At 56.4% G+C, this 14091-nt stretch overlaps 2 protein-coding genes across 4 annotated transcripts; one reads left to right on the top strand and one right to left on the bottom strand.

Annotated features, from left to right (window-relative positions):
* The first annotated feature begins 1186 nt into the window (after positions 1-1186).
* On the top strand, positions 1187-6403 carry TESK1 (testis associated actin remodelling kinase 1). 2 transcript variants are annotated; one of them, XM_032635959.1, is made up of 10 exons: positions 1187-1765; positions 1890-2011; positions 2142-2190; positions 2725-2871; positions 3208-3290; positions 3457-3547; positions 3794-3877; positions 4029-4118; positions 4252-4366; positions 4705-5869. In XM_032635959.1, the coding sequence occupies exons 1-10, from the start codon at positions 1547-1549 to the stop codon at positions 5589-5591; spliced, it is 1887 nt and encodes a 628-aa protein (XP_032491850.1). In that variant the 5' UTR covers positions 1187-1546; the 3' UTR covers positions 5592-5869. The 2 variants fall into 2 exon arrangements, with proteins under 2 accessions (XP_032491850.1, XP_032491851.1); XM_032635960.1 differs by lacking the exons at positions 1187-1765; positions 1890-2011; positions 2142-2190; positions 3208-3290 and having other exon boundaries at positions 2732-2871; positions 4705-6403.
* Positions 5931-13239, bottom strand: CD72 (CD72 molecule). 2 transcript variants are annotated; one of them, XM_032635962.1, is made up of 9 exons: positions 12936-13239; positions 12719-12826; positions 12061-12132; positions 11365-11454; positions 10691-11026; positions 8026-8174; positions 7259-7371; positions 6414-6563; positions 5931-6027 (listed from the first exon to the last, which is right to left on the bottom strand). In XM_032635962.1, exons 1-8 carry the CDS (start codon positions 13015-13017, stop codon positions 6419-6421), a joined length of 1095 nt encoding a protein of 364 aa, XP_032491853.1. In that variant the 5' UTR covers positions 13018-13239; the 3' UTR covers positions 5931-6027; positions 6414-6418. The 2 variants fall into 2 exon arrangements, with proteins under 2 accessions (XP_032491853.1, XP_032491852.1); XM_032635961.1 differs by having other exon boundaries at positions 6011-6151; positions 12936-13228.
* Positions 13240-14091: the final 852 nt, after the last annotated feature.

Genomic DNA, 14091 nt, shown 5'->3' with positions numbered 1-14091 from the left:
CCCATCCCCGACGATGATTGGCTATTCCACCGATGACCGGGGGGGAGGAGCCAGCGGAGAACCCAAAGCGTTGGGTACGGCGAGCGCACAGGGTCCTGAAACGTTGCGTGCGCACTCAGGAGCCCGCACCGCTTTAGAGGCTGGTTGCAGGTCCTCCTCCCGCCTGAGGGGGCAGACCCGATTCCTACGTGATGCGGGCGGTACCTGCCTAGAGGGGTCCCACTGAGGGGCGGGCTCACGTCGAGAGGAGGGGTCACAGTTACTGGTGGAGTCACTCTGAGAGGTGGGGTCTCACTGGGTAGGAGGAACACACAAAGGAGTGGTGTCGCCCTGAGGGATTCTGGTACACACTGATGGTGGCAGTGCCATACTGAGGAGAGGTCTCACTGAAAAAGAGAGGGGTCTCCGAGGGGAACGGCTCCTTGAGGGGCGGGGTTTTGCCAAGGGGTGGGATCTTGCGCAAAGAGGGGCTTCCCTACAGGTGGAGGCTTCTCTTTTGAGAGAGGGGGCATTTGGACGAAATAGTAAGAGTAAGGTACAGGCTGGGTGGTCGCTTGACAGAGGCTCTGGAATCTGAACTTTTTTCAAGGGAGGCGGGATGGAGTGAGAAGGAGTCGGGGCCACACCCGGAATGGGCTGACCAAGGGCTCACTACAGCTCCGGGGCATCACAACCGCCCGAGAAGGTAGAAGGTGTCAGGGAGTCCAGAGGTTTAAGGTGTAAAGGTCGAGAACTGGGAAATGGACAGGCTGGGCCAGGGCAGAGGCTGAGAAGGCGGGTAGGTTGCTGGGCTACCTCCGACTGTAGCTGGGCCAGAGTGGTCTACTTTTCTGCCCTGCCGGTCCTTGGAGCCCAGGAATCTGGCGGCTTCCGGAGCCAGACCCTCAACCGACAGTGACCTGAGGGAGGGAGGGGAGAAAGGATTCCCAGGGCAGCTAAAAGACATTTGAGCTGCGCGTACGCATAATCAGCCCTGAATTCCCTTCAGTTATTCAGCTCAGGCCTGAACTTATTTGACCCCGACGTCGCAGACCCACTCGCCTAGGGCGTCCCGGCTTCGGGTAGCGGGGTGCGCACCTGAGGGGGCGTGGCCGCTGCCCGGAGGCCGGGCTCGAAGGAGTTAAGCAGAGGCCCGGCTCAGCCCCGCCCCGGCAGGCCGCGGAGCCTGAGCCCCAGCGGCGAAGCTGAGCAGCCGACGCCCGCCCGCCCGCTCGCCCGCCCGCCCGCCTCCGCCTGTGGGGAGCCCGCCCGCCTGCCCGCCGGCACCCGGGAGCGCCACCGCCACCGCCCGGCCCAGGCCCAGGCCCTGTCCCAGGCCCTGCAAGGAGCGGAGCGGAGCGGCGTCCACCCGGGCCCAGCAAGCCGGCGCGGCGGGGGCGGGCCCAGGGTTTTCGGCGTATCTTCCATTCTCCTGGGCGGGAGCGGGAGAGGGAGCGGGAGCCCCTGCGCCCCTGATCGGGCTGGGCCCGCTCCCATGGCGAGCGCGGCCTGCCCGGGCCCCGGGGACCCTGCCATGTGAGGCAGGCCCCGGGCTGGGGGCCCGGCCATGGCCGGGGAACGGCCCCCACTACGGGGCCCAGGGCCCGGGCCCGGAGAGGCGCCGGGGGAGGGTCCTCCGGGGCCCGGGGGCGCGGGCGGAGGCCCGGGCCGGGGCCGCCCCTCCTCCTACCGGGCTCTCCGCAGCGCCGTGTCCAGCCTGGCGCGCGTGGACGATTTCCACTGCGCCGAGAAGATCGGGGCCGGCTTCTTCTCTGAGGTCTACAAGGTAAGACCAGCAGAGAGGGCAGAGGGGCGGGACCGAGACTTCGACGCCAGGCTGAAACTAGGGGGCCCGGACCCTGGCGACCCGCCCGACCTGCGCGGGACTCGCCATCCCCTGCTGCCCCCAGGTTCGGCACCGACAGTCAGGGCAAGTCATGGTGCTGAAAATGAACAGGCTCCCCAGTAACCGGGGAAACACGCTGCGGGAGGTGCAGCTGATGAACCGGCTCCGGCACCCCAACATTCTAAGGTGAGCGGCCCCAGCCGCTTGCTGGGAAGCTTGCTGGGGGATAGGGGAAAGATCCCGCGGGAAAAGTGGGAACTGTGGAGCGACCGGGGCGCTTACAGCCTACACTGCTATCTTTCCCATCCTCTTCCAGGTTCATGGGGGTCTGTGTGCACCAAGGGCAGCTGCACGCTCTTACAGAGGTGAGGATGGGCCAGGAAGGGGGGGACTCCACCACAACCACCACCAAGGGGAGAGAGAGTCAGCGGCCTGGTGCATCTACAGAGGAGTAATGAGAGGCAACAGGACCCGGGGGAGGCTTCCCTGAACTTCCCTTCAGGCAAACCACATATAAAAGGCCTCAGCTGGTGCCAGTCCTTTTTATCCTTTAGAAGGGTGCTGTCCAACAGATCTTTCTGCAGTGATAAAAATGTTCTGTAGCTGTGCTGTCCAAAACCATAGCCACTAGCCACATGTGGCTAAGGAGCACTGGAAATGTGGCTAGTGTGACAGGAACGGAATGTTTAATTTTATTTAAACTTAATAATTTAAATTTAAATAGGTGCACCTGTGTGGGACATGCTAGCCTTAGGATATGAATGGGGGACCCTAGGGCACAGACTCACCCTCTTGACTTTTGTGATCCTCCTGAGTGTCCCCAGGCTTATAAGTGGGAGACCTAGAGGACAGACTGAAACTTTGATATCCATTCCCCTTCTCCTACCCCTATGTCCCAGTATATGAATGGGGGGACCCTGGAACAGCTGCTCAGCTCCCCCGAACCCCTATCCTGGCCTGTCAGGCTCCGCCTGGCTTTGGACATCGCCCGTGGCCTGCGGTACCTGCATGCCAAAGGTGTATTCCACCGAGACCTCACATCCAAGGTAGGCTGGCCAGGTGGGTGGAGGCATGAAAGGGGATTTGAGATTAGATTGTAACTAGCCTGTGGGTATTGGAATGCGGATAATAGACAGCATTAGGATGTTGGGGCAGCAAGACACTGGAGAATGGGGGACTGGGGTGAGGGGAGTGCTCTGAGGGACTGGGTACCATGCTGTGTTTGGAGTGACGGATGGTGTTGCAAGATTGGTGTGCGTTGGAAAACTGGGATATCAGCGAGGGTTGGGGTTATTCTGGAGTGACAGGTCCTTGGGGTGCATTTTGGGAGATCAGAGAACAGAAGGTAATGGGTATGTGGGGATGCTATATGTATATGTCAGAACTGTCTGATCCGGCGGGAAGACCGAGGCTTCACAGCTGTTGTGGGCGACTTTGGGCTGGCTGAAAAGATTCCTGTGTATAGGTGAGGTGAATGCCCCATCCCCCTAAATCTCCCAGATGCCCCTTATCTAAGTGAAGCCCACAGGGACATTTCCCTTGGGGTAGCGAGGGGGCTGACCTCATCCCCTTTTGTTTGGGGAGGGTGTCTGAGTAGGATGTTCCTGACCACTCTGCCCCTGCCCCTGCAGGGAAGGGGCAAGGAAAGAGCCGTTGGCTGTGGTGGGTTCCCCATACTGGATGGCTCCAGAGGTGTTGCGGGGTGAGCTGTATGATGAGAAGGTAAGATATCAACCCTTCAGATCCCCAAGGCCTTCCAGAGACCCTTGAGATACTCTTATAAGGCTCCATCCCAAGTTCCTCAGCAACCCTACCAGATATTCAGAAGACCCCCAAGATCCCCTTTACCCCTCACACCCCTTCCAACACATGAAAACTGTCAAGACTCCCCCAAATTCTGACGTATTCTGACAAAATTCTTACATGAAACTGTCAATGCCTCCCCCTGACACTCGCTCCTACCCCTAGGCCGACGTCTTTGCCTTTGGGATTGTCCTCTGTGAGCTCATCGCACGAGTACCTGCGGACCCTGACTACCTACCCCGTACTGAGGTGAATGATGCGTCCAGGTTTAAAAGGAGGAACTCCAGACTAGGCACATCATAACCAGGGAGGGTTCCCTGGAGGTTGAGGTCCTGACTGGGGGACAGGAGGAGAACTTGAGGAAGGCTGACTTGGAGGCTCCTCCTCTCTGTCCCCACAGGACTTCGGCCTGGATGTGCCTGCTTTCCGAACCCTGGTAGGGGATGACTGCCCACTGCCCTTCCTGCTCCTGGCCATCCACTGCTGCAGTGTAAGAGCCTCACTCCCTCCCTGCCCCCACCCCCACCCACCATCTGACAAGGCCAGCCGGCCCAGATGACAGGAGGAAACTCAGGGACCCTCTTCTGGAGCACTGAGTGAAGCTGCCCGTCTCTCCCCATCAGATGGAACCTAGCACTCGTGCTCCCTTCACTGAAATCACCCAGCACCTGGAATGGATCCTGGAGCAGCTGCCTGAGCCAGCCCCCCTCCTCAGGGCTCCCCTGGCACACAGTCAGGGTAAGTGAGCACAACTGGGGTCCTTTTGCCTCTCTCTTCCTTAGAACTCAGAATCATCCGGGGAGACCAAGTGTTTTTATTAGTTGAGGAGCCTGGGGGCGGGAGTGGGGTGAGAGGCCATCTCAGAGAAGATAGTTTTCTAATTCTAGAGCCTGAGGGAGGGGAACAAGGAAAGAAGAGGTAAAGGGGGCTGGAGGGGACATCTCCCCCTTTCCAAAGCACCCTGTGGGATGCCCTTTTCTCAGCTCTAGTCCCACCAGCCTCCTGGTGAATAATGAGACCCTCAGGGAACTATGATCAATGCTGAGAACAGTGACCACAGACTTCTCTGTCTACAGGGTCTGTTCCAAGAGGGGGCCCCTCTGCCACACTTCCCAGGCCAGACCCTCGGCTCTCCCGAAGCCGGTCAGACCTCTTCCTGCCCCCATCGCCAGAATCGCTCCCCAACTGGGGGGACAATCTGACTCGAGTCAACCCCTTTTCACTACGGGAAGACCTCAGAGGTGGCAAGATCAAGCTCCTGGACACACCCAGCAAGCCAGTTGCCCCCTTACCCCTTGTACCACCATCACCAGTGCCCTCCACCCAGCTGCCCTTGGTGACCACTCCAGAGACCTTGGCCCAGCCTGGGACATCTGCCCGCCGCTGCCGCTCACTACCATCATCCCCTGAACTTCCCCGACGTATGGAAACAGCACTGCCAGGTCCTGGCCCTCCTGCTGTGGGCCCCTCGGCTGAAGAGAAGATGGAGTGTGAGGGCAGTAGCCCTGAGCCAGAAGCCCCGGGACCAGCTCCCCAGCTGCCCCTGGCCGTGGCCACAGACAATTTCATCAGCACTTGTTCCTCAGCCTCCCAGCCCTGGTCCCCTAGATCAGGAGCCCCCCTTAACAACAACCCCCCAGCCGTGGTGGTGAACTCCCCACAAGGCTGGGCTGGGGAGCCCTGGAACCGGGCCCAGCATAGCCTGCCCCGTGCAGCAGCCCTGGAGCGGACAGAACCCTCGCCGCCCCCGTCAGCCCCCCGGGAGTCCGAGGAGGGGCTGCCCTGCCCTGGCTGCTGCCTCAGCCCCTTCAGCTTTGGCTTCCTGTCCATGTGCCCCCGCCCCACACCAGCTGTGGCCCGCTACCGCAACCTGAACTGCGAGGCGGGCAGTCTCCTCTGCCACCGGGGGCACCATGCCAAGCCACCCACAACCAGCCTGCAGCTGCCTGGGGCACGCTCTTAGCAGTGGGGCCTGTGGTCTCCGGCCTCCACCCTTGGCCTTCAGGATGCCCTGTGAGGACAGAGCGCACATGCTGGACTGTGCCAGCCCCGGATGGGCTGAGCAGCTCTTCTCCCTGTAGAGGGGAACCCCGGCATGGACGTGAGGAACAGAACGTTTCCTTTGCATCCCCTGAGCTTGCTCTCCCGTGGGGATCACTGAACCAGACAAAGCGTTGCCGACACACGAGACTAACACGTGCAAATTATTTAAAAATATTTCAATAAAACTGCCTGGCTGGCTCCGGGCTGCCCCTATCCGCTCAGCCCGTGCGCCCTCCCCACCCATTCCACTATGGGAGGTTTTGGGGGAGGCCAAAATCTCTTCTAGAAGCTGCTTCACACTTTCCCTGGGAACAGTCCAGCTTCTGGGACAGGATCTCTATTGGCAGCAGGCTTGCCTAGAAATGTTGGGCATGGATCAGCCCTTGGCCAGGCACTGTCCAGGCAGAGTGAGGACACGCTGGAGGGTGGTGGATCTTAGGACCTGCAGGCTACAGCTTAGGCTCTTGTTGGCGTGAGTATCTGGAGGATTAAAGCATCAGGGAGCTCCACAGTTGACTGTCCCTAAGAACCCTCATCCAGCTCACCCCATCTCCTCCCCAGCTCCCTGGACAGCCACATAGCCAGCCTCCCCTGCCCAGCACCCTCTTACATAAGCACAGCCTGGAGGCTGTGGACATGGCTGTCACTTACAGGAACAAGTTTTCCCCCTGGCCTCTGGGCCCCTGCCCTGAGACCCTCTGCCCCCAGACTCCCACGCCTCAGTCCCATCCCCGACACTTACCCAGCTCAGTGGAAAGAGGGGTCCGCATCTGGATACCTGAAAGCTTCCAGCTCACAGATGGAGGGAAGAGAAGAATCACAGTCCTCTGCCTTCAGAATTGGCTGCCTCTCGCCATCTACCTTGGTACATCTTTGCCTTTGACTATAAAACCTAAAGGGTGGTGATGTAGCACTGGGATAAGTTCTGGCCCCCTCCTATCCCATCCTCCCTTCTCTTGCCCTGCACAAACCTAACCCAAGTCCTAACACCCTGCCTACCTAAAGCCGTGTGTGGGATGGTTCAGGTACAGGTGTCTGGACCCCAACCCGAAGAGGCTAGAGGACCAGGGAGGGAAAAAAGTCACCCAAGGTCCTAAAGATGGAAACTCCAGTTAGGTAACTACCCTGTTTCAGGGTCCCTGGGGTTGATTCTCAAAGTTACCCCATTGCTTCCTTTCTCACTTCCCTGGGGCAACTCTGGTATACCAAGTGGCCTTGACTAAAAAAGTACAACCTCAGTTTGGGTAGCCTTGTCTGGGCTGAGAAGTTAGAAGGCCGGGGTTCTTTATCAGCTGTGAAGCCCTAGCTAAATCTTCAAGTTATCTCCCTGAGAGAAAGATGACATAGGTCCCAAACTGGTAATTTTTTTTTTTTTAATCACGTGCCGGGGATGGCTAGGTACTGGGGATAGAATAGAAAGCAAGCCTGCCTGTTATTAATCAAATAGAAGAAGTGGACAAATGGGCAATTATAACATTGATTTGTGAAAAAGTTTTGAGAGTAGGACCTGGAGGGAGATCTCATTACTGTGCCTTTATGAAGGGATTATAGAGGATTTTTGTTGCCCAAAAGTCCTAACAAACTTACCAATTGTATCTTGTACCATCACTCCCCCGCCAGAAATTTCTGAAGTCAATCCAGTATGATTCAGCTGAACCACCTTGTTCCAACACCTTACGTAAGCTTCTGGCATAATAAGTCTGAAGGGAGATTCGGAGAGACCAGAGGTGTGTGAGGAGTGATGGGAAATATTGGAATAGGAGGAGGGAGGGGGTGTCGGGAGGAGGGCACCTGGCTGATGGAAGAAAATGAACACTAGAGAGGCTATGAGCCTTGGCAAGAGGACCGTGCCCGACCTTGGTGCGTGACATCGGCTCATCGGTGACCATCCCCGCATCCTTCAAGTACCACCCTGCAGATGCAGGCTGACCCTTCAGTTCACATGCGTGCATGCGCGCACGCGCACGCACACACACACGCTGGGTAAGAATTTCTGCCAGCCTTCGAAGAAGAGTCATTCTGTGGGCTGTTCTGGTCACAAGGAACCAACCCCTACAATCCAGCCCACCAGGTATGGAACCTGTCTGCCTGAGAGGCCATGAGAGTCAAAGAACCTGTTCAGCAGCCCAGAGCTGACCAGAAAGCTGAGATGAGAAACAGGTTAACGTAAAGATGGCTCGTTAAGTTTCAACTCTCACGCCAACACTAATCAGTTAATAGGGCCATCTGGAGCACTGTGCTGAGACGCTGCATGGAAAAGGGACGCACGCCCTGTGTGCACTGCCATCCCTGATTGATGACGTGTCCCTTTACCCAACAATACCCATACCGTCTTTGAATAGGGGTTTTCTTACTCCATATAAATAAGAAGGCTCGCTGATTTTGGCCAGTTCAGAGGACAGAGATTTACAATGGCTTTGGCTGTCCTCCCAAGTTCTCTTAGTAATTGAGATGTAAAAGCAACTCCTCTCATTCGGTATCCATCCCAAGGGACAGCAGGAATCTAAAAAGCAGAAAGAGTGTGACAGCACTGCCCAGACCCAAGAGGGAGATCTCAACACTTGGGATGAAAGCAAATACTCAGCAATCTGGTTGCTAACAATGTTCCCTGGGGTCGAACCTCAGTGCCTTCACTGACTTCTGGTCCTTAATCTTTGCAATCTTTCTTTCTTGCCTCCCCTGGAAATGCCATATCTGTGCATACTTAGTAAAATCCTTTAACATTCAACAACTTTACTCCTTAAAATATAGGAGGCTTATTTGAAAAGGACTGGTGGTACTATCCCCAATTTCTGAACAATTGCCGTTTACTCCCCCATTTTGGCTAACTTCACCTGGGCCCCCGAAAAACAAGTGTTCAATAGGCCTCCCATCCATCTCATTGGCTCCCTAAAGCATTTCTCACTGCATATTCAAACTTTCCCACACTCCTCAAGCGGCTAGCCACCATCTTCCCCTCCACTCTTCCACAAGTAGACAACCTTGCTGCCTGCTTTGCTGAAATTCAGACACTTGACGTGTGAATTCTCTCCATTTTCCTCCTCTCCACCTCAAAATTTGTCTCTTCTCTGTTCCTCTTTTCCTGACTATCTGTCAGAAATAAACCTCCTCTTTCTTTAACATCCCGCACCCCAGTCTATGCTCCTGATCCCAACCCACCTCCCTCCGTTGCTTCGTCCCATCTGTCCTACCTCCATCACTCAAAAGCCATTCCTTCTCCTCCAGCTCCCTCTCTTCTGTCTACGTTTTCTCATCCCCACCCAGCTACCACCTTAGGTTACTGTCTAACAGCAACTTAAAGCAATAAAAAGAAGTCAGTGTGGCCAAATGGACGAGGGCGAGGGGACAAGCAGCATGCTGAAAGGTAGGCAGGGGCCTTGGAGGCCAGGTTGAGGATTTTTTAATTTTTATATTATGAGCAAGAGAAAGTCAATGTAGGGTTTTACACTGAAGCATTTTGTACTCTGGTTGCATCCCAAGTGCCTGGGTACAGTGCTAGACATATAGTATGTATTCCATAACTTTTGATGTAATTAATTAAGTGAAATGACATGATCTTAACTGGGAAGACATGGTCAGATTTTTGTTTTTAAAGAATTACTCTGGCTGCAACATGAAAAGTGGATTTGGAGGGGGGATGTTTAGGAAAAACATTCAGTAAGCTGTTGCAGTTATCCTTGCAAGACATGAAGATGGGGAAAAATGCAAATGGATATATAGACTTGTTGATCAAAAATAGAGGGTGTTCCTCTCTGACAGAGGAGGGCATCTGCTGAGAGTGAGACAGAGGGTAGTAGGGTACAGAGAGCCAGCCGACCACTGCAGATTTGCCAAGGCAGGCAGTGCTGGGGCCCCAGCTGAAGTTGAGACTAGAGATTTGTGGCACCAAGCAGAATGACTGCACAGCTTGTCACCCCTGGGTGCAGGCATGTGCATTCATCCAGGACAATGGAGTCAAGGAGTGAGTGGGGTGGCGGGCCCCCAAATCCAAGATGGGTAGAGAGAGAAGTGAAGACAGGTGATGGCTGATGGGAAGGGAGGAAACAGGGGAGCCAGCAGGTTGGAGGCCTCCGTGAGGTTGAAGAAGAAGTGTGTGGAAAGCCTATAGAGGGCCAGTTGTGGTCAGAGCGAAGACCCAAAGCCATCCTTTCAGCGGAAGAGCAGTTTGGGATGCTGAGGTCTAGGGTTCAGCTGTGGGGAAGGAGGGGGCAGCACTGTCATGGAACTGAGGCTTGTAGAGAATGAGAAGGTTAAAGAAATGAGGGCTGGGGGTGTCTGTACATAACCTCTCTGTTTTAAGCCTTGGGGGAGTAGCCAGATGCCCCTGAGCTAGACAGAGCCTAACCTCTAGACAACCAGTCCATGGACATTCCAGTCCCCTTGGGCTGGGGACCCTGCCTCAACCTCAGCCAACTTTGGCAGACCTTCTATGTGTCCCCCTCCCTCATCCCCACACACGGGCTGGACTCCTCCTTTCAAAAGGGATGAGCATTCCACCCTAATTCCCTGTCCTACAACATCCCTGCCCACCTCATTACGAGAGCTTCAGCTGCCTTGCCCCAGCCCCAGACTGTACCTCATCCATCAGTAATTCTTAATCTTTTGGGGAATCTCAGATGTAGAGAGAATTAATTAAAGCTACAGGTCCCCTTTTTAGAAAAACATGCGAACAATCAATTTCACATCCAAATTCAGGGGGTTCCCAGATCCTTGACACTGACGTCAAGCCAGGTGAGCCCTGAGTTTGCTGCTCTGGACAGTGTCATTTGCACTGCTGGCTACCACCCTCTTCTCCCCTACAGGGTCAGCCTTAGAGCTGGGTGAGCCCTCCCTAAAACCAGTATGCAGCTAGATCCTTTGCCCTGTTGGCCCAGGCTGCACAGGTCATGTCAGCCAGCACTCTGGCTCATTACCCCTTTCCTGAACAACTCAGTTCAGGCTTAGTAGATAGATAGACCCCTCACTTCAATCCATCCTTCATGGCAGGTCCTACCATCTCCCCTTTCCCAGAGCAGATACCTGGTGAGGGGCATGTGAAGAAGGGCTTTAGTGTGTCCTGCACGCTGCTCAGCCTCTGCTCCAAGTTCATCCTTTGTGTCTCCTTATTTCTCAAGGCCTCTTTTGTCTTCTCCCCATCTGACTGGCAGGCCTGCAACTGCTCTTTGGTAGCCTGGCCAACCTTCTGTTCCACCTGTAGTCTTTCCTGACTCTGGGCCAGCTCCATCCTGGACCCCTGCAAATCCTCTTCCCTCTGCCCCAGCTTGGTTATCTTTTGGCGCAGCTGCTGCCTCAGGGTGCTGTTAGTGGCTTCCAGAACCCTGTTCATCTGCTGGAGCTGCTGAGACACCTGGAAATCTGTTTGGCCATAAAGAGAGATTTGGAGGACATCTTCAGCCATGCTCTGGTGCCCTGAGGCTTCAGTATCAGTCCTTTTGCTGCTTCTTGCAACTTTCTGCATAACAGGCTGGAATGGAATATAAGATCTGACTGCCTGAAGCTTAAGGAGGTACTGGATTAGGTGAGGACAATTTAGGAAGTCACGGCACACTGAAACAGACCCGGCTGGAAGCCAGACGAAAGCTGAGGATGTGGTGGTAGTGATTCCGGGCCCTGCTGGGGCAGGGCAGCTGTTGGGGAGAGTGGGGGAGAACGTTGTCTGGGGGAAATGGGAAATGGGGGGCAGCCATACTCACAGTGCACTCCCAGGCAGATGGCAGCCACCCCTAACAGCAGGCAGGTGAGGAGCAGGCCCAGGAGGAGGTACTGCATGTAGGATGCTTGGCCTTAGGGAGACAGTGGGTTGGGGGGCAGTGAGCCCCACGAAAGTTGATAGACTGAGGGGGTGTGGGTGGAGGAGATTCACGGGAAAGAGCATCCCGCAGAGGACTTGGAGCACGCGTGGTGGTTTCTGTCTGGCAGAGTTTCCGCAGGTGGAGGAGGTAAGGTGTTCCCGAATAAGGGCTGGGGATTGTTACCGGTAACGACTGAGGGGCACTACCTGGTAGGACGGGGAACTAAATCTCAGACGGAGACCGGAGAAGCGGGTACGTGAATGGGGACCATAGTAAGGGGGAAGGGGTCTGGGTCGATGCGTCGGAAAGATCTCTCTAAGGATGAGGGTGAAAGCGGCAGGGGAGGGTGTCACGGGGCTGCCCGGGCTGACCGGAGGGCTGCGCCCCAGGTTCAATCCGTGGGCCAGACCTGCACACCGCGTGGCCCAGCACCACCTCCCGCGGGGACCGGTGCCAGCACCTGACTCCGCGACCACCCCGGGGGGCCTAGTGGGGGAGGGCTGCCCAGCCCGAGGCCGCGCCCCGCCCCCACTCGCTGGCCCGAGACGAGCAGGGCAGCGGGTGGCGCGCGCGGGTCGGGGAGGACCGGGTACTTACAGGCGAGAATCCGCCCGGCAGCTGGTGACGTCACGCGGCTCCAGGCGGCAGTTGGCTGCTCCGACTGGACCCCTGCGGAAGGGATCGACTCCAGTTTGAAGGTGGGAAAGCCAGGAAATACCCTTTCTCCCCAGCCTACTCACCCCCTCCACCGCGCCGAGACCCCAGTCTGTCCTAAGGTGCCTTCTGCCACTGCTCTGGGACACCCTTAGCGCTCTCCGGAGTTCCGTATCTCCCCTGGGACTCTCGTGTCCCTCCTGGGTCTTACCTTATCCTTTCCCTGGGGACCCTCTATCGCCCTCCTGGGTCTCCCTTTATCTTTTACTCTGGGGGCCCCCATCTGTCTGCCAAAACCCTCTCCCCGGGAATGCTCTCCCCCCTCCCCTCTCTTCTCTCTCCCGGGACTCCCCATTTCCCACGCGCGCTCAGCTCCCCAACAGGGCTGCCCTGATCCCTCCGTGGAGCCCTAGCTCCCCACCGGGATCTCCACCTTACCCCCTGGGAGCTTTATTCTTCCTTAGCTCCCATAATTGGTGCTCATTCTCTTCCTGAGAATCCCCAGCCTTTCTCCAAGGGTATTGTCCTCCCAAGAAAGCTGTGGACTCCCCAGCGCAAGACACAGTTCCCCATAAACACACATCCCCTGCGCTCTCCAGACCTGCTTTGTCCCCTAATCCAGCGGAAGCCAAGCTTGAGGGTCCTCCCGGGCCTGGGGGCACTTGAACATTCTCATAGGTGAGTTCTCCGTCTTCATCAGCCTCTGGGTCTGGAGAGGAGAGAAAAGGTGGCGTCAGGATTGGGGTCTCTGGGGTGGGAGTGGGGTCTTCAAGGAGGATGGAGATGCAGAATCAAGGAGACACCTTATCCACCCTTACCTTGTCCTAGGCGGCTGGAGATGCTCTTCTTCAGGGGAGCCTTCACAAATCGCAGGTCTGCATAGGTGATGGCCTCAGCCATGGTCCTGAGCACCTCTGCTCCCACTCGCCTCCCTCCTCTTCCACCGGCTCCAGGCTTTCTTGCCACTCTCCCCTCTGTCCCTTCACACTCTTAGGCTCTGTGTTTCCTCCGTGACTGCACAGCTTAGCGCTTTGCCCTGTAACTTCCAGTCACAAAAGAGGAAGATGTGACCCAGTCTCAGACAGATGGGTTCAGTGATGCAGACGGCATCCCTGAGCCCCGGCCAGAGGGGCAGGGGAGGGGAACCTGAGGTCCAGAGCATGGGGTTCAGGGTTGGGGGGTGTCACAGAACCAATACTCAGGCCTGTCCCTGTGTCTTGCCTGTGCTCCTCCTTCATGCATCCCAGACCCACCTTGACAGTGCTGGGCTCCGAACGCCCACCCTCATCAACTACCCTGATTTGCTCCACGCTTCTTTCCTGGCTGCCCAGTCCACGGGCTTTCTGTGTGCAGTCGGAGCTCTTTTGTGCTCAACTGACCAAAGAGGATCTCCCTAATCGTTGCTCCAGGGTGGGGCTTCATCCTCCCCATCAGATTGAGGGGTCCTAGTGTGGAGCCCTACCTCCTCCTCATCCTGAGGTTCCCAGTAGATATGAGTTCCCAGAAGGGGGGTCCCTGACTTGGTGGGACTTTTCTCTCCATCAGTTTGGGGGCTTTCAGGGTGGGCCCGGCTCCCCTTCTACTGTAGTGCTACAGAGCTGCTGAGAATCCCTCACACAGAGAAGTTCTCAGTCCAAAGCCTTTCCTGGGAATGAGGCAACACTTTGGAGGATGCAGAGCATCTGGGACCAAACTGACTGTCCTGTGTAAACGCCCCCAGACTCTTGCTTCACAGCCTTTCCCTGGCCTCCTCCACCTTTGTTGCCCTAATGATCACACCTGTGGCCAGTCAGCCTCTTCCTTGTCCCATCCTGCCTTCTGGCAGACTGACGTGACCCCTGTGTTCCAGTATCTGAGCCAAACCCAGCAAGCTGAGTCCAAGAGGCAGAAGCTCTGGGAAAGCCCGGGCTGAGGGTGAGGGTGAGGGACACCACAGTTTGTGTGCCTCTGGAAAAACCTTCAGCACTGACTATT

The sequence above is a fragment of the Phocoena sinus genome, chromosome 6, assembly GCF_008692025.1.
Source record: "Phocoena sinus isolate mPhoSin1 chromosome 6, mPhoSin1.pri, whole genome shotgun sequence".
Taxonomy (NCBI): domain Eukaryota; kingdom Metazoa; phylum Chordata; class Mammalia; order Artiodactyla; family Phocoenidae; genus Phocoena; species Phocoena sinus.
Note: the sequence above shows the minus strand (reverse complement) of the source record. Positions and strands in the feature narration are given on the sequence as shown.